Raw genomic sequence first — 26,990 nt, 5'->3', positions numbered from 1 at the left:
GAATTAAATGTAATGCTTTGAACAGATACCAGGCAATTGAGGAGCCTGGCACTAATGAGAAAAATAGTGTGTGGCAATCATTAATAAGTCCACCAATGACCATCATTAATAAGTCCACAAATAACAAATGCTGGAGAGGGTGTGGAGAAAAGGGAAGCCTCTTGCACTGTTGGTGGGAAAGTAAATTTGTACAACCACTATGGAAAACAGTATGGAGGTACCTTAGAAAACTATATACAGAACTACCATATGACCCAGCAATCCCACTCTTGTGCATATATTTGGACAAACTTTCCTTGAAAAAGACACATGTACCCTTATGTTCATTGAAGCACCCTTCACAATAGCCAAGACATAGAAACAACCTAAATGTTCATCAACAGACAAATGGATTAAGAAGATGTGGTATATATACACAATGGAATACTACTCAGCCATAAAAAAGAACAAAATAATGCCATTTGCCACAACATGGATGGAACATAGATGGAACTCTCATACAAAGTGAAGGAAGTCAGAAAGAGAAAGATAAATACCATATGATATCACTTATATCTGGAATCTAATATATGGCACAAATGAACCTTTCCACAGAAAAGAAACTTCATGGACTTGGAGAATAGACTTGCGGTTGCCAAGGGGGAGGGGGAGGGAGTGGGACTGGGATGGACTGGGGTTAATAGATGCAAACTATTGCCTTTGGAATGGATAAGCAATGAGATCCTGCTGTGTAGCACTGGGAACTATATCTGGTCACTTATGATGGAGCATGATAATGTGAGAAAAAAAGAATGTATATATGTATGTGTGACAGGGTCACCTTGTTGTATAGTATAAAATTGACAGAACACTGTAAACCAACTATAATGGAAAAAAATAAAAATCATTAAAAAAAAACAGTGTGAGATCTTTCATTACTTTTAGACAAGTTTCAACACCAAAATTGTGGGATTAATTATGTCTCAAAAGTTCCTTAGGCTCTGGTGATGTTTTTATCATTATTTTTATTAATGTTGTTATAGAGGACACCAGATAAAAACTTCATTAGCACTTTGGAATTATTCTTCTGAGAATTTTTTTAAATGCAGGCATACAAAAGAGTACCATAACAAATGATTACTTTTCTACAGAACAGAATTAATAACTGGTAATATTTTGCATTATTTTCTTCATGTCTTCTTTAAAAATAAATAAAACATTACAGATTAAATGGAAGTCCTTTTTTTCTAGCCCTGTTTTGCTCACCCCTCCTAAGATGCAATTACTCGCATGAATTTGATGTTATCCTTCTGGTCCATGTACTTGATAAACAAACACACATACACCAAAACACACATACACACATGTGTATACATATATACACATATATTTATATATATGAATACAGAAGTAGTGTCCAGTATTTGAAATTTGTAAAAATTATTTTTATATAAAACTTTTAACAATTTTTTGTACTTAATATTGCTTTTAAGATCTCTCCTTGTTAGAAATGTGAGTGTGTGTTATAAGTGTAGATAACATTTTCAAATAAAAATACTTCCAAAGTAGCAAGATACAGAAGGGTCTAGTGTTGCTCAAGTATTTCACCCAAGAAAAGAAGGAAGAGTCCAAGGAAGCCAGGAATTTACATCATTTAACTTTTTCTCTGGTAGAAAAAAACTTTATCTTACAAAATGTCAATTCAATTATTAACAAATGGCCAATTTCAATAGCATAACTCATTTCTAATATTTCAATTTATGCAGCTAAATTTTAAAACACCTAGCTGAGGACAGAGGACATGGGGCTACACAAAACCTAGTGGGCTATGTAATAGCACAATAATGATAAATTTTTTTTTTTTGGCTTTTTAGGGCCACACCCATGGCATATGGAGATTCCCAGTCTAGGGGGTCTCATCGGAGCTATAGCTGCTGGCCTACATCACAGCCACAGCAACACCAGATCCGAGCCGCATCTGCGACCTACACCACAGCTCACGGCAATACCAGATCTTTAACCCATTGAGCGAGACCAGAAATTGAACCTGCAACCTCATGGTTCCTAGTTGGATTCGTTTCCACTGCACCATGATGGGAACTCCAATAATGGTAAATATTTTAAAATGGTGTTTTAAGCAAGTTCAAGTTAAATGTGGGTCTACTGATCTAAAGTATCAGTCTCTTAGAGCTTTGAAATAGAGTATCCATTTTCAATAAGCTAGATATATGGTGACCTTAAAAAAGGCCTTTAGTCATATTTCATAACTTCAAGGAATGTAAGGAGAAAGAATGAGGAATCCTTATGAAGCATCTGCAGTCCCTAAAACACTTCAAAAAAAAAAAAAATACTGTGTTGATCTATGTTATAAATAGTTTATCCCTGATGTGCTGCTTGATTGCATGGCATCTGGATGATGACAAAGAGAACCTCTCACAACTGCTCTAGAATTCCATTAGAGTACAAATATTTTTTGGGGAAGCAATTATAGGGAAAGTTTATTCATCTAGCACTTTATTAAATGAAAAAGTCCACCTTATGGCACTTCCAGCTCCCACACAATAGTGCTGACTTTGATGACCCAGAAGATGGGCCACCAGCTAGCTGATATAGTGCTTTTGTTCAAATGAGAAAAGGCATCCTTCCTGCTGGTGGCTGCAGCCCTACACTGGGCACACAGTTGGTTAGTGGGTCATAGGCTAGATTTCAGCTCCTAAACTCCTACTGGCTGGTTGCCCTTCTTCAGGGTAACTATATTAGGTGACAAATCTGCAAAAGTCTCTGGGATTCTTACAGAACCACTAAAATCTTTTCAGTGGCTTCAGTGCTAGTGGATTTTGTTGCTCAAATACTTGGAAATTAACATTGTAAATACGATATAAATATATAAATAGCAGCCGCAGAGCCCCTGCTATGTGACAGGCCTTGAATTGACTACTTTACACACATATTTTTCTAATCAGCACTTTGGGGGTAGGCATCATTAGCATCATTTCTGCCATGTAACTGAAGAGACAGGCTTAGAGGACTGGATAGCATTCCCTGGGTTACAGAGTGGGGTCTTACCTAGGAATCTGCATGGCTCCAGAACTTGTCACCTCTGAGGGTTTTCATTGATGAGGTGATTCAGAGGTTAACACTGTATTAATAAAAATTTCAAGGAACCAAATCTCCATACAAGAACTGATCAAATGATGAATGGCCCTCCTTTCACTGGCCTGGTTTGTGGGTAGCCTTGGCTACCACCACGCAGGCCACTCTATGGCAGGAGAAGCATCTCCACCCAGCAGCTAATATTCACATGCACAAGCTGTAGTCAGGGAGAGCAGGAAGGCAACAGATTGGAAGGCAGTGAATCAAGGCAGCCCCAGACCAAGAGGGGACTGGGCAGAGAATACAGGCAGAGAAGTTTCTGACATCACCCATTTTCCTCAAGATTTGTTAAACTATTTTGTATATTCTATTGTATCTGTCTAGTTCTTTAAAAAAAAGCCAACTGATTGTCACCCACTAAGCCAACTTCTGACCTGCATATGGATCATGAGATAGAGTTTAAAAAAACTGCTATTGTAGGACCAGAATTTGGCAACAGACTTTGGTTAGAACATGATTAAAAATGTCTTGCTCTATGGCCCTGAAAAAATCACTAACTTCTTTAAACCTCAGTGTGCTCTTCTGAAAAGTATAGAGAATAATCCTTAACACAGAAGGATGTTGTGAGTAACCAGAATAATGCAGAATTACTATACATATTATTTGATTGCTACAATACTGAATATATTATTGGTATCACTGTAATACAACACCCACAACTGATAAGATGGTCCAAAAATTCTTAGTTTTGTGACCAAGTCAGTTTTAGCCATGGCAAAATTAGGCATTTCATCTGCTCCCAAAGAAAGTGAGTCAGCACGATCCTAAGCTGGATACTGAAGTTAGTTCTCTTCACAGATCCTTCCCAGACCCTTCCCAGACCTTGGATACCTTTAACCGTATCTTGTTGTTTGCTCTCTATACACCTATATCCATTACATTGCATAAAATAGATTCTCGGATTTTAAAAAGGTAAGTCAGACTACTGTTCACACTCTACCCAGTAACTTCTATTTTATTTCCCCAGTGAGAAAACCAAGAGTAAGAAAGGAAAGCACTTTCCTCTTAGAATACTTTCAGAAACTCCATTTACAAGATCCTTTTAGCCTCATTAGTTGTCTTGACCTGCATAGATCTTCCAGGAGAATATAGCAGCAGGAGTAAAGCAGAGAAGATAGTAAAACACATTGCCCTTCCTTTATATAGAATACGGCTGGTAGCATATACTGCATAGCTGAGAACTTAGTGAATATTTTAACAGTTAATTCCTAGAGTTGACCTGCAATCTACTGACAAGCTAACCTTAAAATGCCACCTATTGTAATATGGCTCTACATGACTTGTAGGCAGCTAGCACCCTTATGACTCCTCATGTTTGTTCAACAACACACCAACTCATCTACAGTCTGCTCTGCTGGATAAGTCCAACAATCACGTGCTTGTTAAAAGAACAAAATAATGCCATTTGCAGCAACATGGATGGAACTAGAGACTCTCATACTGAGTGAAGTCAGTCAGAAAGAGAAAGAGAAATACCATATGATATCGCTTATATCTGGAATCCAATATATGGCACAAATGAACCTTTCCACAGAAAAGAAAATCATGGACTTGGAGAATAGATGTGTGGTTGCCAAAGGGGAGAGGAGGGAGTGGGATGGATTGGGAACTTGGGTTAATAGATGCAGACTATTGCCTTTGGAATGGATTAGCAATGAGATCCTGCTGTATAGCACTGGGAACTATGTCTAGTCACTCCTGATGGAGAATGATAATGTGAGAAAAAAGAATGTATACATGTATGTGTGACTGGATCACCATGCTGTATAGTATAAAATTGCCAGCACACTGTAAACCAGCTATAATGGAAAAAAATAAAAATCATTATATATACAAAAAATTGTTTTAAAAGTTTCTAAATATACATTTTCAATTTTTGTGCTTATTATGTTCCAATAACACTCTGTCTAAGCACCATATTTGAGTAGCTTTGTACTACTATACAGCACCTATGATTTATTAATTCCTATCTTTTATAAGGACAAATTTCTCAGTTCCACTTTTTTTTTCTTATAAATACATTAATTACAGCATCATTTTTATGGTGCATAATTAGAAACTTCTTTCTTTTATATCCTTTTAACTAGGTAGACAGTAGTCTATGCTTTAAAAGAAAACAAACACAGGGTAGTTATGAGGAAAATGTAGGTGAGGTTAGGCTATTTCTCTAACTTTGTTTCCTTTTTCTCTTTCTCCATCACAGAGTTCTCCCAGGGATATTGTAGGCACATGGTCCACGACAATCCTGTTTCATTGGCTACTTCCCACCTAATTAATCATCTGTCTTAGCATTGGTTTAGCTCATTCTGATATCTCTAGAAAGTGATGCATGCTGCTGATATTTTTGTAATAGAATTAAATTGAGGTTAAGTGAAACAATTCTAAATCATAGAATATTTTCCAAGAGTGCTCTATATTTGGTTTTTCAAGGGAAGACTTTCAAAATCTGAACACAAATGGTAATAAGATCTGAGAAAATTTCATAGATTTGTTCAACTTTGTAATTATGTTATTGCTAGAAAATGTATCTAATTGTTGAAAATGATATGGCAAAAAAAAAGAGAAAGCAAATAAATTTTTTTTGAGAAAACCCATTATAGGTAATTAGATTTAAAATTGAATAGCAAGATATAAAGAAGTAGAATGGAGGTGGAGCATGAGGCAGATAATTAGGATTATTGTAAGTTTAAGAAGAAAAAATTTAAAATGAAAGCCTCATCCCACTAAATGCTATGGGGAATGCACCTATTTCTTTTTTTGTTTTAGTTTTTCTTATACTAGAAATTATCTAACAAAATAAAATTAGACATGCTCAAGTCATGCAATTTTAACAAAACAAAATTTACTTTAACAAAATAAAAAAGAGATTGGGCACCATTTTCAATATTAAATTAGAAGCATAATTTCTTTTGAATTAGTAATTTTTATGCCGTTCCTATTTTACTTCGGAAAGGTTTTATCTCTATGGCAACAACTACAAAGAAATACACCATATTCATTCCCATCAGCTCCCAAACAAAAAGATTTTAAGCCCATAGAAAATTATCAGTATAGTATAAACAATTTATAACCATACCCACAAGGATTTATCGATAAAAGACACAAGCAGAACTACTTATATGGTAAACTAGTCCCCTGACATTTCCTAGCTTGGGAATTATGCATAATTAGCATGCTTCAGAAACTTTATATCATTGAGAAAAAATGAATGACAGTTTCTAGAATGTGTACAGAGATATCTAATGAGTGAAAATTTCCAAAAGCAATAAAGATAAGAACAACATAATTTGGGCAGTATTTTACTTTGACATCATGTACATTATATCAATAAAACAGTCTTCTAAGGAGTTAGAATTGTATTCTAGCAAAGTGGATTTATAAAATAACTGAATTCAAAAAAATGGATGATAACGGAAACTTTCTTCTAAGATACCACTGGTAATTTACTAAGGAAAAGAGGTGCCTACAGGAGTGAAAGGAGGTGCCTGCATTTCACCAGCTGCTTGAAGAATCCAGCAAAACTTTGAAATTACAATAGATATTTTCTTCTCCCAATGCCCCGCCCCTCCTTTTTTTTTAAGCTCGGCTTGCACTAAAGTTTATATTTCTCTCTACTTTTACTCGTCTGAATTGGGCTTGCTGTTCATGGAAGAAGGAAGTAATAACTGTAAATTTCACTGACCTTGGAAATGATGAACATCTTGAGACCCTTGCCTCTTATACACAGCAGAAATCTCATGAAACTATATCTACATGGCAAAATCCTTTCTGTAAGAAATGCGTTAATGCCTTAATTCCGACTTTGCCCCCAAAGTGAGTGCCCATACTCCTCCTCTCTTCCCATATGTCCTAATCTGGTGTCTTATCTTTCAACATCCTCTGGTACTTTTGGATTATTACTCTAAATAATCATTTACATTGCTTGCAACTTCAGTTTCTTCCTATTTGTTGACTTCCTTGCCTCACTTTGTAAATGTACTCAATTTTTTAAGAAAATCATTTCCCAGACCTCTCCAAATGTGATCTTGTACCATCTCTCTTTATACCTCAGCCTCTGAAAAGAATAGTCCATAATCTCGTGGACAAAGAATGTAGTCTGCTATGCCAATAAAAAACAAATGTTGTCCACCATCAAGCCAGCAGCCACTTTAGCCCTCCACCCCCTCTTTCAACAGTGTGCCCTTTGGGGAATTCAGGATGGAAGAAAACCGGAAACATTCTGTCTTAGAAACTGATCCTAGATAGTTAAAATATGTATCTTAGGAATAATTTCAATGAGCCCATATTTTTGCATCTTCCCACACATAGAAAAGCACTAAAATCATTAACTCGAGATGTCTTTTATTTTTTCAATTAGAAGTAATCTTTTGATTTTTTGACTACTTTTTTTTTTAAGCAAGAAATCCTATCTATCCTAGTTCCTCTCAGGATATTGAATTCATATTAATTATATGTGTTTATAGTATCAAATTATACATGCATTCAAGACATTAAGTATATTTTTTGATAGTCTTTTTAATTATCCCATAGACACTCTGTTAACATTTCTGACAACACAAATAATTATCCTTGCAAGTGTTTAAGATGTGCTTTATTTAGTGGTTTTAGAACCACAAATGACAAAGAATACAGTACAGTGGTGTCAGTATATGTTGTATACAGTTAGGAATTTGAAAAGCACAATGATAACTCACACAGACAGATACACAAACAATCTGTAAATATATGTTTTTTTCTGAATATGTTGAAAGTATCAAATATATGTCAAATGTATCTATAACGATTCATGAAAAAAATCCAATTAAAAGTCTACTGCTTTTAAAGGAAAATGAGGAAAGGTAAGTTCTAGTTATTTCTGCAGAATTCAACAGCTACTCTGGATACAATTATTTCAAGAAATTTAGAAATGAGAACTGTATAGTCTACTTACATCCTATAAAGGAAAAATTTCCCACTTTTTTTTTAGAATTGTTGTACCACGTTTACTTTGCTATAGCTCTCCTCCCCCGAGAAGTCAAATACAACATGTTGAAAAAACTAAAGTGCTATAAAGTTAAACTTGTTTTGGGAGTTCCCGTCGTGCTGCAGTGGTTAATGAATCTGACTAGGAACCATGAGGTTGCGGGTTCAATCCCTGCCCTTGCTCAGTGGGTTAAGGATCTGGCGTTGCTGTGAGCTGTGGTGTAGGTTGCAGACGGCTCGGATCTTGTGTTGCTGTGGCTCTGGCGTAGGCTGGCGGCTACAGCTCCAATTGGACCCCTAGCCTGGGAACCTCTATGTGCCGCGGGAGTGGCCCAAGAAATGGCAAAAAGAAAAAAAAAAAGTTAAACTTGTTTTGAGAATTCTGTACTATAACCTAAGGTAATCAAAATACTTCATAATTTTACAAGTCAAGGCCTTGTATTATTTATTAGAAACAATTTGCTGGTTTTCCAATCATTAGGCCATAAAAATGGTTCGTTCCAAATGTTTCGCATTTTTGAAAATTTAGAAGTTTATATTTCCCAAATTGATTAATAACTTGTGATTAATTCTCAGTTTTGGCAGCCACCCACATAGATATTCGCATGTCTCAAATGGATAAATGACTTTGTATATGAGATTTCCAGTGTTAAATGTACCAGTTAACTACTAATGTGTTCGTTTCAGTGTGCTATTCTGAATAAAGATATAGATGCAGGACTACTAGCATGTCACCACCCTGGCAGAAAGTACCTTCTCCTTTTCTATTCTCTTTGAGTGTTTCTGTGGCTAAACAGGTAATATTTATAAGACCCTTCCATGGGCTATCAGTCACCGGAGTGCATTCAAAGTGTTTCTGGCTTAATCCCTTAATATGCCTAAGGGCCAAACTGTGATGAAACAGATAAATTTAGACTAGAATCTTGAGTGACTATCTGAAGTCCGAAATTAATCCTATCCTACAGCTGGAAAGAGAGAAGCTCTGACCCCATGCCAGTGCCCCACTGACCAGGCAGGGCTGGCTCACGGCTCTTGGTGCAGGATAAGCAAAGCTCGGGGACAGAAAGTGTATGGGTGACAAGGTATAGAGACCACAAAAGGACCAACTCTATCTATCAACATTTGTCTCTTGTAATGTGTGGCTTTAACTCAAAGGTAAAGTGGCTTTGGTTAAATTCTCAATAGGCAAACCTGGATTTTGGCATGGGTCCACAGAAACAGACAGGGGTGCTTCTTATTACATATAATAGTTAAAGAGATTAATAGCTCTGCAGCCTTGGAGAACTGCTAAATATTTCTGAACCTCAGTTTCGTTATTTAATGGACTTGAATGACACCATAGCTTCCTTTCAGCTCAAAAATGTGACAATTTGATGTCTTTGTAATGGGCCCACCACCCTAGACCCATTCATCTGAAGTGGCTCCCAGCCTCTGTGGGCCTCAGGTTCTGAGTGCCTCCAGTTTGAAGGAGTACCCATAAAGTGGTGATTTTTAATAGCAGAGACCACCTCTTGGGGCTATTTGCATAAATAAATAAGCAATTTAGAGTCAAGATTCCATTTGGAAAATATGAAACATTTCCTCTTTAGTAATCCAAATAACAGGTAGCTTATAAAGCCATGCTGCTACAATACAAATAGTGTCATTTGACCCCTCATTGAAATGAGTAAGAATCTCAGCTCATTGTGGTTTAATGATCTACAGAAGTATTATTGGAAAAAAAACACTTGTTACAGTCTCTTTCTTGTCACAGCCTTCCCACGGCACTTTGTGTCTTCTGCTTCAAGGGCACTGCAGAGACTGACTAATTAGAGTGGGGTTCACCACAGTGGACCACAGGCACACTGCCATTAACCACCTGTGATATTTAACTTTATCCAAGGGGTAGCCTGGCTCACAAAGGCAGGGTTACATCTCTGCTGTATCTCTTTGTCACCTGATTCTAATTAGAGTGAGTTACAAGTTGTCTCCCAACATCCTGTTCCTTGGATTTATCTTTCCTACCAGTCAGCATGTGAGGCAAAAATGGAGGATTCTTTTCCTAGCTACACAAGTATCCCCTTGGAGACACCTGTTTGACACTAACATATGTCAGTCTCTTTTCCTTTTTCCTGTCTTACTCCATTGATTCAGCAGCTGTATTTGAGGCAGTTTGGGGGACACCAAGCTAGAGTGAGCCGGTGTACCTGGGTAGAAGATACTAGGAGAAAAATTGTGAAGTACAAATTTTCAGATAAAAGAGATCAAAGTCATTCCTTAAAATTCTTTTTCGAAATTCTCTGAAATTCAGATCCTCTATGTTGAGGAGCATCTAACTGACAGGAACTCTAAAATGCTATTAAGAAATCTCATATTTCTTAATGCTTTTAAGAAATATGAAATATTATATCTTATTATGTGAAAAAGTTGATAGTGAAGTCACATGCTTGATAATATATCACATGGGGCCTCATCAGTTAGGACAACCAGCACAGGAAGTTAATGCAAAGGACTGAATGATATACTTTTGCTCTGAGAAATGTATCACATGACCATGGGAAGAAGACTACACAATTGTTATATTCTATGTGGATTTCTCATTTAATCTTCGAAATAGGGGATAAAAAAATGAAAGCACATAAATGACTTTATATTTACGTATTTATACACACATACAATATCTGGCACCTAAAGCACATAGAAAAGAACTGAATAAAGTCAGATGACAAATGTGCATAATCTGTATATGTGACATACAATTACACAGACACATATATGATGTTAGACTGCTTTATATTCCTAGTAGAAATAGTGCTTCATACTAAGAGAATAAGAATGCGAAATAAACAGTCATTGGAGAGAAGATCAAGAAGATGAAGTGGGAGGACATGGAACTCACTTCCCTCCACAGACCCATCAAAATGCATCTACACATAGACCAATTCTCACAGAAAACCAGCAGGAAACTGGCAGAAAGAATCCTGTACAACCAAGGCTGTAAGAAAGATCCAAAATCCAAATGTAACTGGGTAGGAAGAGAAGTGATCAGTCAGGACTGTGCCCGTAGGAGGGACACAGAAGAGGAGGGGGATTACGCAGCTGGAGGCCTTCTGTGGGGAGCGAATAGTGAGAGCCACAGGTTCACTGCCCCAATCCTGGTGTCCCATGCAGGGGAAATGAGCCCCCGGCTGGTTGGAGGGCCAGAATGACTAACAGGAGGGAAGTGGGTAGCCTGGACTCTGCTGAGGAGGAGTGTGGGAATGCTTGCTTGCTCCCGAAATAGGGCAGGAAGGGTTAACTGAAAATTTATGGGTGGCTACCCAGTTTCCCATGATTGCCCCAGCTTGTGTGCCCAGACTGAACTGAGTGAATGCTCCAGCCCCTGATGCTTCATGACACAGGTCCACACTGGGGTGAAGGCTTTGCTGTGAGACACAGAAGAGTCTCAGACCCAAAGCAACCTCTAAGCAGTTCAGGGGCAGCCATCACTGGTGTTTACACAGGCAGCACATCAGAAGTAGCCCTGATCTCTGACAGCAGGCAGACTACCATAGTTCACTCTTCAAACCACACTGAGAGCCCACACAGTCCCAACCAGCCTTTCCTCCCATATTTATGTTCTACATAGGACCGAGGTTAAAACTATTATTTGTTTTTAGTATTTTTTTTTTCATTTTTAAAGAGTTTTATTGAAGTAAGTTGATTTACAATGTTGGGATAATTTCTGCTTTTCAACAAAGTGATTCAGTGGAATGACTGGCCAATAGGGACTTGCTATATAGCACAGGGAACTCTACCCAATATTTTATGATAATTTATATGGGAAAGGAATCTGAAAAAGAATAGATGGGTATATACATAAAACTATTATTAAAAATAATGTGTAAGCTGCTTTTCTCTTAACAGTGCTAATTCTTGGTACAAGGATACCAGGCGTTGATTTGGGGAGTGAACCAAATTATGGATACACTATGCATTTTAAAGGTTCATGTTAATTTTAATACATAAAGATAAGAAGACAGTCTTATCTTCCCCTCATCTTAACTTCTTTCGGAAACTGAAAATTCATCATTATTTATTCTTTTCTTTAGAAGTCTCATCTCCCATAGTCAAGTCATGTAAAATAATGGAACTGCACATACAGTAAATCATATAGTTTCCAGCAGGTCTTGAACTCACGTCATTGGAACTCTGAGGTCCTTCTACAGCTCTGAAGACAACACTGTAGAGGAAGCTCTCAAGATGAAATTTTTGTTTTTACCAAAGCAAAGGGAGTTTTGTTTTTACCAGGCAGTTCTGACCTGCTCTGTTGGCTTGCTGTATTCTATGAAGCTGTCACTGGTCATGGCAAGGCCATGATGGCATAATTTCACTTGCAAAATACACCAAGCCTCATAAAAATGATTCAGCTTAGGGAAAATTTGACTTAGATGTGTCCTGTAGTGTGTGTTGATTTCACAGAAGCAGTGATTTTGAAGTCCTTTTTCCTAAGGAGATGGAAATCACCCAGTAGTTATTAGAGCATTTTTGTGTTGCCTTAGGTAAAGCATATAAACAAGTTCAGAAACAAACAAGCCAAAAGAAGAAGTGATTTTTCCAAAAGTACCTTGGAAAATTTATACAGCACAATTTATTAACAAAACAAACACTAAGACCTCAGCTACTCCATAGCAAGCACACTCAACTCTGCTTCTTCAAGGAAAAGGACATAATCCACTTCGTATTTCCAAATTTGCGAATATGTTTAACTTTATCATGTAGCTGGATAAACATTGGGCTTCAGAATTAAAGTAAGAATTCTGGTAAATTAAATGAGTTCAATGGAGTGATAGTGAAAACAGTCATTTTATTTTAGATAACTTTCCTTTCCTTTCCTTTCCTTCTCTTCTCTTCTCTTTTCTAACTGTGCCCACAGCATGCAGAAGTTTCTGGGCCAGGGATTAATCCTGTGCCACAGCAGTTATGATGCCATATCCTTAACCCACTGTGCCACCAGGTAATTCATAGATAATTTTTCTTGACCAATTAGACAATCCCTTTAATCTTGTCTTAATACTCTGAATTAATATACTTGCCTTCTCTTCTGCATACAGCTTCAGACCACCAGGCTGCACATGAGAATCATCAAGTGCTAACACCTACCTGGCAAGCTCTGTACAACAACTTCACCAAATAGGGGTTATTAGAATCCTCATCTTCTAAGTAAGTAAACTGAGGGGTAGAGAGGCTAAGGAACTTGTCCGAGATCACAAAGCTAAGAAGTGGAAAAGCTGGCATTTAAGTTCAGGTGGGAATTCTACTGTGGTGCAGAGGGTTAAAGATCCACATTGTCTCTGCAGTGGCTCAGGATGCTGCTGAGGCTTGGATTTTATCCCCTGGCCAGTGCAGTCAGTTAAGGATCCAGAATTGCTGCAGCTGTGGCATAGGTGGCAACTGTGGCTTGGATTCGGCCCGTGGCCGGGGAACTTCTATTTGCGGTGGATGTGGCCAAAATAAATAAATTCAGATGATGTGAATTGCCTCCATATTAGATCCACTTTGCTCACATGCTAAGAAGCAAGCAGGCACACTGCCTGCCCTGTTTTCTGTACTTCTGCCAGACTGGCCGTTGGATTCCTTCCTTGTGGAGGAAATATGACTCAGTTCCTTTGCCATCAAGTCTGGGCTGGTGCAGAGGGACACATCCTGATGAGAGGCGGGGTTGCTAAGTAGGATGAGTTCTCTGTGCTGTTTAGAAGTCAAGGAACTCTAATTCCAGACACAGGTTTCAAAGTGGCTTGGAGCAAATACTTCAAGGGAGAGTAAAAAAGTAAAATCTACACAAGAATGTTGGAAGGAGGCAATTAAAGGGATTGCTGCCTGGAAGGAATGAAAATTTAAAAAAAAAAAAAAAAAGGACAAGCATAGGCAGAGAAGCTAAACTTAGAGCAAGACAAAGGGTAAGCTGTAAGGCATTTAAAACATAACATTTCTTTGCAGGATTGAAATTAGGATCTAGCAGCAAAGAATGCAAGAGTGTGGTATCCTCTCAGTCCACTCAAACGAACTTCTATTTGGGGCAGTAACTAGCTGATTTGCCAACAAATGCTCTTTCAGAGACTAAGAATGACTTTTTAGAAAGCCTTGGTAGTTTCATTGGAATCTTGAGATTGTTTAGACGTGCACTTAATGTGACTACAGGAGAAATCCAAGGTTACATTAAAATAATCATTATTTTTTATGATTCAGGAGATTTTATTAGAAATACTGGGAAATCCTATAAGGAATCTATATCTTAGAAGGAGTTTTTGCAAATGCTAGTTCTTTTGATATGTCTCATGTAAATGTCCATGAACATGCTCAGCCATCTGAAATGCTCCACTTTCCACCAAGACAGTTTCCTGGGCTCCCAGCTGATTCTTGTCCTTCTCCCCCCATCAGATTCCACATAGCTGCCTCTCCTTCCTCACAATTCACCCCCTAATTCCCTCACATCTTTTGTTGCAGTTTTTTCCCTAATGCTCTCTCATTTATTCAACTAAAACTTCTCTCTCGGCTGACAGCAAGTCTGGCCACGTCTTCTTTTATCTAATCTCTCGCTCTCAACTTTTTTCCTAATTTTGATGCTTTTGAATCCTCCACGAATCTTGAAACTCTGTTCTGCTGACCCCCTTGCCCTTCAGTGTCCTGGTCCTCCTCCTGGCCCTTCTCTGTCATCATGGGCTGGACATCCTCTTGGTCTCCAGGCAGGTGGTCCCCCATGCTGTCCTCCTTCACTGCTCTCCAACACATTCTCATCTGTGGCTTACGGTCAGTATTCAGTAATAGCTGATTTTTTTTTTGTCTTGTCTTTTTAGGGTTGCACTGGCAGCATATGGAGGTTCCCAGGCTAGAGGTCTAATCAGAGCTACAGCTGCCAGCCTATGCCACAGCCACAGCAATGCCAGATCCGAGCCCCCTCTGCAACCTACACCACAGTTATGGCAATGCTGGATCCTTAACCCACTGATCGAGGCCAGGGATTGAACCTGCATCCTCATGGATATTAGTTGGGTTCGTTAACCACTGAGCCATGATAGGAACTCCAACGTTAGCTGACTTTTTAAAATTGTGTTAATTTATAAAGGATGAAAGACCCCCAAATATACCAGTGTAATGTTTCAATTATAGGACTTCAAAACTATAATGTGGAAAAAAACGGCATATAAAAAATCAAAGAGGAAATAAGATTAAAAAGAAAAAAAGGCCATAAATATAAAATATATATCACCACCAATATTGTTAAAGTTAATAGCAGCTTTTAGTACAAGAAGCATACTACTCCCATATTTTTTTAAAGGAACACTTATAATCTAAAACTCAGTGGCTTACAAGATAATAAAGAGAATAAGGTCAATTAATGAAAATTTCAAACAGAATTCTGGTGTGGCACCTGGGAAAAAATAATATTCTTATATGCTTCTAGAAATATCTACACAAAGGGTTAAAGAGAAACATAAAATGAATTTATCAATGAGGATTCATATGCCTTAATAAAAATAACTAGTATTATTAACATTTTCCTACAATGTTTGGTGTTTTTCAAAGTATGCTTACGTATGATACATGTGTTTGAAACTCATTATAATTGTGAGATATTGGTAGAAAAGAAACTACTTTCTACTTAATCATTGAGGAAAACCAACAAATGAATGATTTGTTCTCATTTGCTTAAAGACATTATGCCCAGGAGTAAGGTGCAAGACTTGCACATATTTTACATTTCATTTCAGTAAACTTAATGACTGTCATTTCCTTCCTGACCAAATACCTATAATCTAAATATGAGTTTTCTTGACAATGGTCAACACAAATAATTTTAAATTAATAGATTTTTCTGTTGTTTTCTATTGCAAAGTTCAGTACAATGAAGAATTACTGGTCTTAGCTTTCAGTATGTGTGTCTGTCTTGTATGCATGTGCAAAAGAGCTGAGTGCTGCCTAAGTCTTGAGCAAAGAAATGGTGCACCAAGATGGACCTAAATGTAAATATCTCGAATGCTCATTTCTTTAATATGCTTCCCTTTCAAATAACTTAAAATGCAGAAGAAACCACTGGGCATATTTGGAAATAATCATTTGTTATTGTGGATGACATCAGTGATATCTGATCTAACGTCATTAACTTTTTGTTTTTTTGGTTTTTTTGGCCACGCCTATGGCATGTGGAAGTTCTCAAGCCAGGGATCTAACCCACACCAAGGCAGCGACCTGAGCCACAGCAGTGATGCTTGATTCTTAACTGTTAGGCCACCAGGGGACTCCTGGTGATAAACTGATCTAGATACTTTCCTCTATAAATATGGCATTTCCTCTGTAAATGTGGCAGTGATAATCATGACAAACCTTGCCTAACATCTACAAAATTCTATTGCATTTAGTTTCTGAGGCTATGTTACACTTTTAAGATAAAAGTAATATAAAATTATCTAAACTATACATATTTATAAAAGGAGTAAATTTACATAATATAGTGATTGAACTTTACTTTTTGAATACATTCCCTCATAATTACCATGAAGAATACATAAGTTTAATCTATTCTTTAACTCACTTTCTTCTGGAATGTAAGCTTCACTAGGGTACAATTTCAATTTGAAGCATTATTTTTAAAGAACTTAATTTAAATATTTTCATTTCATCTAGTCTGACAAAGACTCTCATAATTATCTTACAAGCCAAATTAAGAAATGTGGGTGGGCAGAGGGTAGAGTTCAAAGGTATTTGTACATATGATTTACATCACGCCACACAAATAGCACTGGTAGAGGAGATGGCAGCTTTGCTGGTGTTATGCAGAGCTTTCAGGCCCCGTTCTGCTCAGGATTTATTAACAGTCTAAGTGAAGACTCAGAAGGCAGGCTAATCAAAATTTAAGGTGATGTAAAGCTGGAGGTGTTTCACTGGGAAAAACCCCAATGGAATGGCATTAGAAAGTCAAATCCAAAAGATGGAAGTGAACAGTAACGAGAATCCAAAAGATGGAAGTCAACAGTCACCAGATTAATTCCTACTCTGTGATTTGAAAGGGCAACTGTACAATTGCAGGATGGGCAGAGGTCTGACTGGAAAGAAGTTTTCATAAAATAAAAGAAGAGGAGCCTTTTTACAATTTTACTGCATACTTACAATTTGTCAAAAGTATGGCTCTCATGTTAAATGTTATTTTCTTAAAAACTGATCTTCTCTTAAACCTTGAGTGTGATTTCTATTTTTTTTTGTCTTTTTGTCTTTTTTGAGGGCTGCACCCGCAGCATATGGAGGTTCCCAGACTAGGGGTCTAATCAGAGCTGTAGCTGTCAGCCTATGCCACAGCCACAGCAATGCCAGATCGAGCTGTGTCTGCGACCTACACCACAGCTCACGGCAACGCCGGATCCTTAACCCACTGAGCAAGGCCAGGGATCGAATCCGCAACCTCATAGGTCCTAGTTGGATTCGTTTCCACTGAGCCACGATGGGAACTCCAAGTGTGATTTCTATTGCCATGAGATTGTTTCATTTTTCCACTTTCTTTTTTTTTAAATTGAAGTAGAGTTGATTTACAATACTGTATTAGTTTCAGATGTACAGCAAAATGATTCAGTTATACATACATACATACATACATACATACACACACACACACACACATACATATATAACTCTTTTTCAGATGCTTTTTCCATATAGGTTATTAGAGACTACTGAGTAGAGTCCCCTGTGCTATATATACACTAGGTCCTTGGTGTTATCCATTTTATATACAGTAGTGGGTATATGTTATTCCTAAACTCCTAATTTATAACTCTTCCCCCATTCCCCTTGGTGTTATCACGTGAATTTTTTTAAAAAAGCTCTTCCACAGGGGAAGGAATTCGGATACATTGTCTAGCTTTATCCACCTGGCTCCATAAATTTCCATCTCAAACTACCTGGGGAATATAAAGGGGGTTTTAGAGTTGAAATTAAAAATCCCTTTATTATTATTCTACTTTATTGTTATTGTTGACAATTAAAATTATACGTATTTCAGGTATACAACTTGATCTAATATACTTATGAATTGTGAAATAGTCACCACAATCAAGCTAATTCACCTATCCATCACCTCATGATTAGTTATCTTTTTTTTTTTTTTTAGTGAAAACAGTTAAGCTCTACCCTTTTAACAAATTTCAAGTATACAACACAATATTAACTATAGCCTCATTGTTGTACATTAGGTCCCCAGAACTTTTTTTTAGGGCTTCACCTGTGGCATATGGAAATTCCCAGGCTAGGGGTTGAATCGGAGCTGTAGCTGCCAGCCTACACTATAAGTACAGCATTTGGGATCTGAGCCATGTCTGAGACCTACACCACAGCTCGTGGCAGTGCTGGATCCTTAACCCACTGAGTGAGGCCAGGGATCAAACCCTCATCCTCATGGATACTAGATGGGTTCCTTTCCTCTGAGCCACGATGGGAACTCTGGTTGCCAGAACTTATTCATCTTGTATAAATATTACTTTGCACCCCTTGACTGACATCACCCCATATTCCCCTCTTTCCCCTGGCTTCCAATAACCATGACTCCACTCTTTCTTTTCTATGAATTTTACATTTTTAGATTTCATATACAAGAGAGAGAGAACAGGCAGCATTTGTCTTTCTGTGTCTAGCTCATTTCATTTAGGATAATGTCTTCCAGGTTTATTCATGTTACCACAAATGGCTAGATTTCCTTTTGTAAGGCTGAATACTGTTCCATTTTGTGTGTGTGATCACATTTTCTTTATCCATTCATCAGTCAATAGACATTTAGGTTGTTTCTCTATCATGGGAGTATGCATATCTCATCAAATACTGATTTCATTCCTTTAGATATATACCCAGAAGTTATCCAGAAGTGAGCTTCCTGGATCATGAGGTAGTTTTATTTTTACTTTTTTGGAGGAACCTCCATACTCTTTTCCACAGTGGCTGCATCAATTTACATTCTCACCGACAGTGTAGGAGGGTTCCTTTTTATCCATATCTTCTCTAGCATTTGTTATTTGTAGACTTTTTAATGATAACCTTTTTTGACCAGTATGAGGAGATACTTCGTGATTTTGATTTGCATTTCCTTGATAATTAGCCACATTAAGCAACTTTTAATATACCTGTTGGCCATTTGTATGTCTTTTTTTAAAAAAAAAAACAACTGTCTATGCAAGTCATTTGGATATTTTAAAATTGGGTTATTGGGTTTTTGCTATTGAGTTGCATGAGTTCCTTATATATTCTGGATATTAACTAGGGAGTATAATTTATCCCTCAATTTCCAGGAACGGGTAGTTACTAGAAGGAAAATGTTCCCTGGATGCTGAAGACAGAAATTAATTCAGAAACCTGGTCCTAGATGCAACAGATAACTTGGCCATTACTGTGATAAAATAGAATAAGAAGCTCTGGGAGTAACTTCAGAAGATCATTTCGGCAAGTCCTCTACCAACAATGGGCTTAATGCTTAAGGCATCCTCAAAAGCACAGATCTAGGGATGTAATCTTCTATTTTTTCCCCAAGACTATTCAAAATTTTGATCAGGGAGTTCCCATTGTGGCTCAGCAGTAAGAAACCCAGCTACTATCCATGAGGATGCGGGTTCAATCCCTTCCTTGCTAAGTGGGTTAAGGATCCAGCATTACCATGAGCTGCAGTGTAGGTCACAGACATGTCTCAGATCCAGCACTGCTGTGGCTGTGGTGTAGGCCAGCAGCTGCAGCTCTGATTCGACCGCTAGCCCAGGAACTTCCATATGCTGCAGGCGCAGCCCTAAAAAGACACACACACAGAAGTAAATAAATCTTTGATCAGGTCAATTAATGAACTCTTGGATAGAGAGGGGCTAGAGAGCTAAAGGTAAACTACAGTTGAACATATAGGTGTTGAGAGTAGAACCCAATTTTGACTTCTTTTTAAATAATCTTAAAATATCAGCATAGTCCACTTACTAGCACTATGTTCTGAGTAGGTTGAAGAACAACCTCAGTTTCTCTATGAGGACTATAGTAGAACCTATCACACAGAGGTGTTGTGAGAAATAAATGAAATAATAAATATGCATCATTTAGCACACTATAGGCAGCCCATAAATGTTATCATTATTCACAACATTTTTCCTGGCCATCAAAACTTATTAAGCCCTTTTGTGTTCACTGAAATAGACTTGAGGAATAAAAACTGGACATTTTTTAACTAAGCAAACTTAGATATCATCTGGTCTATTTCCCCCAAATCAATTCTTAATTGTAACACCAAGAAAAAAAATTAAATAAATAAAAACAGAGCTGTCCTAGGGGAAAGCATTAGATAAAAACAAAGTGTGATGCCATTCACAGAAGCATTGGTTCAGTCTTAGGCTTTAATAGATGCCTGTGGTCTATGGCACACAACATACATGCCACATTTAGCTCTGCCCTAAATGCCCCATACATGTTCAATCTCATTTACGACACCTCCAAAATGAGAGTCCATGAGTGTTTTCTGGGAAAGACTATCAGTATGTTAGGCAGTTAGGAATCCAGACAATATAAAGAACTAAGAGAATGGGGATTTGATTAACCTGATAAAAGGGAGCTCTTGGTAAAATACACCATTAGTCCTCAAATATTTGAAGGACTCTATTTGAGGCAATGGACTTATTTACCAGAGGGCAGAACTGGGAATAATAAATTAAAATGAGTAAAAAAGAGAGTTGTGGCTAATATCCTGTGACAATAAGAGTCAGAAGCCCCAAATTCAAGTCCTGGCTTGACTTCTTATTAGTTCTATGACTTTGGGCAAGACATCTACTCTGTGAGTCCTACAGTTCTCAACAGCAAGGAAAAAAAAGTTGATACTACTACTCATGAGAAAGCACACACAAAATGTTTGTAGACTTTAACATGATTTGAAAATCATTAATAACAATTAGCCACAAGAATTGGGATGCCCCATTGCAGATAGTATTCATGAAGAGCTGAGCAACTGTCACCGCAGGAGGTCCTTTTACTGGGAGCCAGTAAACCTAATTGCATTAGAAGGTGATTGCTTATTCCCATGGCAAGTACAACATATTCACCTACTACACTTTTTATCTCAAAGGCAGTAAAAGTGACTACAAAGAGTCACTAATGTCAATAATTTAATTTGGCTGCAGAATGTACTTAATATACACAATCTTTGCAGAATTCATGAACAGACCAAAACTCCACAAACTTCATCAAACTTAACTCTGCAAAGATAAGCTTAACACAAAACTGCCAAAATATGACCAATTTGCTCAAGATCAAATTATGGTTAATTCATTTCACCCAAACTGTATCTCCACATTTGTGCTACCAATCTGGAAAATAAATAGAATTTTCTGGATTGTCGAAGTTTGGTCAAAATCTCAAATCTCAAATTTTGGCTTTCAGATATTTGATATTCTCCTTAGGCCCACCTGCTTGCTGTATTTTGGTTTTATTTTTGCAAGTGTTCATAAATAAGCAGCCCCTGAGTTAGTAATGCCTGCCAGTTGTTCGGAGTTTACTTACCCTCTGACCTTCTTTTCCAGGTGGACCTTGGGGGCCTTGTATCCCCAGGGAACCCTATGAGGAAAAAAGGGCACATATTAATGGGCTGTTTCAAGTACACCTTCCTCACAAAGAATATTGTGACAATTAATACCTACTATATTGACTATACAAAACTTTTAAAGTGATTTGAGCTCTTCCAAGCTTAGACTATTATAATACATTAATAATGATGACTCACCCTTCTTTAACCGGTTTATCTTTGAAATTAACACCAGAAAACTTTAAAAAAAGGTGATTCCAAACCACATGAGACCGAGTGTTCACTCCCAGTGACGACTCTCACCCTATTGGACACACATTTAATCAAACTGCCATCAGTAAATGGTAACAACATTTGCAGGCAGGAAAAAAAAACCCCAAACCTCCTCTTCAGATATTTAAACTCTATAAATGCAATGATGCTTTTGGTTGAGAGTAACTCTGTGACTATCCTCTAAGAAAACACCTGGTTATGACATTGGTGGCAATATATGTCTATTCATAACACTTAATTTTTAGTATCATAGACATTATTTAATATTTTCTCAGAATATTGTTAAGTGGTAGAATAAAATAACCATTTTTTTTTCTGATCATTCAAAAGGCCCAGGAAATCCCAGGTGCTGCTAACCTGGAAGTTTTGTCTCCTGATTCTCACAGATAGTTATTATTACACAGGAATTCTCTCTCAGCATGAAAATCAAAATGATGCTACTGCTTTCTTAATAGCCTTTAGCTTTGATTGCTGCTTGTTAACTCTCCAAAAGCTTCTTAGCCTCTTCTGCTGCTTCCTCCTTCCCTATTCAACCTTTCAATGTGGTGGTTTAGGGCCATTTTCTTCCCAGGTCTATATCCTCCCACCATGATCTCATACACCATGGGCTTTGGATTCACTAGGCCGATGATGATAAGATTTATAACCCACTTTGTCTTCGGGTTGTGGATCCACACAGATCCAGCTGCCTGCTTGACACACCCACTTTACTCTCTCACCAGCATCTGAATTTAGCAGAGCGATGCTACATTTAGGATCCTCCCACAAGAACTGGGTCCTCTTCCAGCACCCCCAACTCAGTAAACCCACATACCATCCTGCAAGGGTTCCTGCTAGGTATCTAGAACTCATCCTCCATCCTTTCCTCCCTCACTCCTCTTTTACAGCCAGTCAACAAGTCCAATTGATGTAGCTCCAAAATAGATTTGGATCCGTCTATTTCTCTCCATTCCTTCTGCTGCATTATCCTTTCCTTCTGGCTCATCTCTAAGAGCTTCCCAGGTGACTCTAGACATAGACCTCTCATCCTTCACATCACAGCCAAAGTGATCTTAAGAAAACCCAGCCTCACTTTCCCTGATTTTCCACATAAAGAGATGAACACCTTGTTTCATGTCTTGAAGTGCCTCGTACTTGTCCTTTAAAATACTTTTCGTAAGTCTAAAAGGTTATTCAGATAATGATTCACCAGGCTCTAATTACAACAGGAAGAATCTGTGTCTTATTCAACAATAGGTGCCTTTTAGTGTCTGAGTGAAAAAAAAAATCATAATGGGAAATCAATTCACTGTAAAAAAAAAAAAAAAGCTTTTGGGTGAAACCAGTAATTTTTAAAGAGTTTTATATTTATGGTTAATGCATTATATATTAAATGCCTTAAATGCTTTGGAATAAATGAGAAATCTAGTAATACATATTCGAACATATCTGATTTCATCCTCATTCCAGGAGAAACATTCTTTATGATCTAATTTTTAAAAGGATTCATTTTTATAACATGACTTTTCTCTTTAAAATTCATGGCTACCTTTACACTAAAACTTCAAATATGCTTGTGATGACCTATGATTATTTACGTATGTGTATGTCTTTGCTTTTTTATAGAAACTAAATTTTCATAAATGTCATAACACATATTAATTTTACCATCTGATTTTATTGAGAATAGAAATAATTAAAATATATTTAAAATTTTCATTTATATAACTTTCCTTTCATTTAAATTGTCAGAGTTTAGTATAAATTACTGTAACTAATTTTAAAAAAGCATTAGTAAAAAAACTCTGCATGTATCACCAATCCTCAATATTCTCCAAATTGTTCTTAATCTTTCTCCACAAAAAAGCTCATAAAATGTATTTATTACTTTAATTTATTTTACTTCTTTTTGGAACAATTTAATGTTACAGGGGTGTAAAGAGCCTATGTTTTATTGGTTTAGGCAGGAATAAAACCAGGGAATGAAAAAAGTGATCTGTCCTGTTTTTACCAAAAATACATGCCATAGATTTATAACCAAGGAAAGGTGGTTAATTAGTCAACTTTAGGATGGTAAATTCCTAGCATGTATAGGAAAAACAAATTTTGAAGTCTAAATGTACAAAGTATTAATTACAATATAATTACAGGGAGTTGTGTCATTTTTTATAAGATTGGCACAATCTTGGCTCCAGATTAAACTCTTCCCCTTTACCCTTAGGAAACTATTATCATTTCATGAATAGTCAAACTTATGTATAACATTTCTGATATCCATCCAAATGTTGACAGCTCTTTCAGTGTTTTTAAACATGAGCAACTAAAACATACACACCCTAAACATTCATCAAGGGAGTACAATTAATTTCTAAGCCACATGAAATCAAAATTCCATTCCTTTTACTAGCTGGATAAATTATACAGCAAAAGCCTACATAAGATGAAAATATTAAACTTGATTTGGAATGTATTCAATGGATTCAAAAAATATTTACGAGAACTTTTTGAGTGAAAAGTCCAAAAGTAAGATTTGATACTCACACAAATAAACCCACCTATATGTCCTGAATGGTCATGGTTCTGAACACTTCCCCACCCCTTTCCTTTGCTAAGTCTGGGACTCAGCAAGGAATTCGAGGAAAAGGGGGGATTACTTGTAATCTCCAGCAGATTACTCTCTATTTGAATTATCCATGACCAAGTTTTAATCCTAGCCATGTTACATTAATATTCAGAATATTTTTGAGCTGTATTTATTGAACATTAGTTGCCATTTATGAAGAAAAATAATATCAATATTGTCATTAGTAAAACATAGTTCAATCAAACACAGAAAAATCTCAGAAATAAGAAATTAAATCTTAGGGATGATTCACGATTTACAATTATGCAGCTCACTACTCCTTGCATTTATTAAAATCAAACAAAGTATTTACTTTTCACTGTGAAAATCACAGATACACCTAAGCACCTACTTAAACTTGGGTGGAGTTAAGCATTTGTCTCAGAACCCCTCCCACAGTTCCTTCTTACTCTGATCCTGTAAATGCTCCCACATGTGTGCTTTACTAATCCTCTTAGTTGACTATGACTTCAGAAGTCAGAGAATCATTTTTTTCTATCCTTCACCACACTTACAGAAGAGACTCAATAAATACTTATAAAATCGGGTCATAAGGAGGAAAATAGAGACAGAATAATACCGAGTGGTTGTGGCAGGAAATGGCTTTCTGGTCTACATATAATCATGTGTATTTTCAAAACTTGAGCTTAAATACCACATTGAAGGACTTTCAGTCCCATCTGTATTTCTCATCTAGAGTGATCAATCTGATGTCTTACATTTCATTTAAGAATTAATCATTTCCACATCTGAAATCATCTCTTATAAAAGTTATTTAAATCTTTGATCACTATTTGATGTTTTACAGGTTTATACCATTTTTCTAGTTAGACACATCTTAAGTATTTTTGTACACATTGCAAATTTGCATAGCCTGTGCATTATTTTCTTCTTCAATTTAATTTGGTGAAGAATAATGCCAATACATTTTTTTCTACTTTTTCCATCTACTTAGTCTGCTGTGAAGATAACTTCAAATTGGGTTATTCCTAAAATTCCACAAACATAAAGATTTATTGCTTTTCTGACAGAGAAACAGACAAATGTATTTAGGATGTTCATAATGTAAACATCTGCTTAGTCTATTTAGGCATTCATTCTTTTTTTCTTTTTTTAGTAGATTTCTGGACATTAAAAATGTTGACAAGGAAAAGAATTCATAAGGCTGTTACCTCTTTTAGCTAGGATAAAACTAGCAAAAAACAGTCCCAGCCAGCTAAACCATTTTAAATCCCAGTGGATCTCTATTACAGTGTGTTACATTTCACATAGCTCTCTCTGGACAATCTGCTGATTATTTAAAACAGGCAAGAGCTTATCATCATGGAAGCCCATGTAAATATTTAACTGAGAAATTACTTAGAATTAACTGGTTCAGAGCAGAATTCTGAAGTGTTTAACAAATACAGCATATGTTTAGTAGAGTTAATAGGCTAGATTAATTGCATTTGAACACATTTTCATTTGTGAGATGAAGGCAAGATACATTCATAACTTCTCAAAGAAAGGAACTGAAGTAAAAAAAAACAAAAAAAAACAAAAAAGGAAGTTTCATTTTAAAGTATTCCTTGTAGTCCCTTGCCAGGAATGTTGGAGAATATATGATCCCTAAAACCAACTTCAACAAAAATGTTATGCAAGTAAGTGTATTTTAAGTGTTATGATTATTGCTTTAGAAATGCTTCATAGGCCTGAAACATAAGATTAAGCAGAATCGGCATAAATTCTTAGAATACCACTAGGACGTTTTTTGTCTTTCAAATACTGTGTATAAAATTAAGATGGAAAAGAGAGCTTATATTTTTTTTACAGAATATTTCATGCCTTTAATATGGGAACAATGGAAACCAATTTTATAAGTTGGAGACATCAGAACAAAACACAAAAAGCAAGTAAGTAAAAATACAACAGACTTACAGTCCATAGTCATGGGAGGTAATTTTTATATCAGTTCTGAAGAGGCATTTAAGAATGTTTATAACGAGGAGTTCCTATCGTGGCTCAGCAGAATGGAATCTGAGTAGTATCCATGAGGATGCAGGTTCAATCCTTGGCCTCGCTCAGTGGGTCAAGGATCTGGCGTTGCCGTGAGCTGCGGTACAGGTCACAGATGAGGCTTAGATCTGGTGTTGCTGTGGCTGTGGTGTAGGCCAGCGGCTACAGCTCTGATTCGACCCTAGCCTGGGAACCTTCATATGCCACAGGTGTGGCCCTAAAAAAGACACACACACACACAAAGAATTTCTATAATTAGAAATTAAAGGAGTGACCAATTTTATGTTATTTCACAGAATTATCAGGACACAGGAAAGAATTTATCTTAGGGTGTGTATGTATTCAGAAAGGAATTCTATGTTATATATAAAAAACCTATCATTTTATCATCAGCAGTTGTCAGCACACACTAAGAAATAGATGTTTTTGAATTGGAGAATAATAGGATCTTTTCAATATTAAACAGCCCTTGCAAACCTTTCC

General features: G+C 36.8%; 1 protein-coding gene across 4 annotated transcripts in view; it reads right to left on the bottom strand.

Moving 5' to 3' along the window:
- COL19A1 (collagen type XIX alpha 1 chain) overlaps positions 1-26,990 on the bottom strand; it is a 345,293-nt gene that overhangs the window by 141,012 nt on the left and 177,291 nt on the right. For all 4 annotated transcript variants that reach the window (XM_047760063.1, XM_047760070.1, XM_047760080.1 and 1 more), the window contains one exon: positions 21,616-21,669. In XM_047760063.1, coding sequence (XP_047616019.1) covers positions 21,616-21,669 — 54 coding nt within the window. The remainder of the gene's footprint in view (positions 1-21,615; positions 21,670-26,990) is intronic.

This window comes from Phacochoerus africanus, chromosome 2, assembly GCF_016906955.1.
Source record: "Phacochoerus africanus isolate WHEZ1 chromosome 2, ROS_Pafr_v1, whole genome shotgun sequence".
In the NCBI taxonomy this organism is placed as follows: Eukaryota; Metazoa; Chordata; class Mammalia; order Artiodactyla; family Suidae; genus Phacochoerus; species Phacochoerus africanus.
The sequence above is the reverse complement of the archived record's forward strand: the minus strand, read 5'-3'. Positions and strand labels throughout refer to the sequence as shown.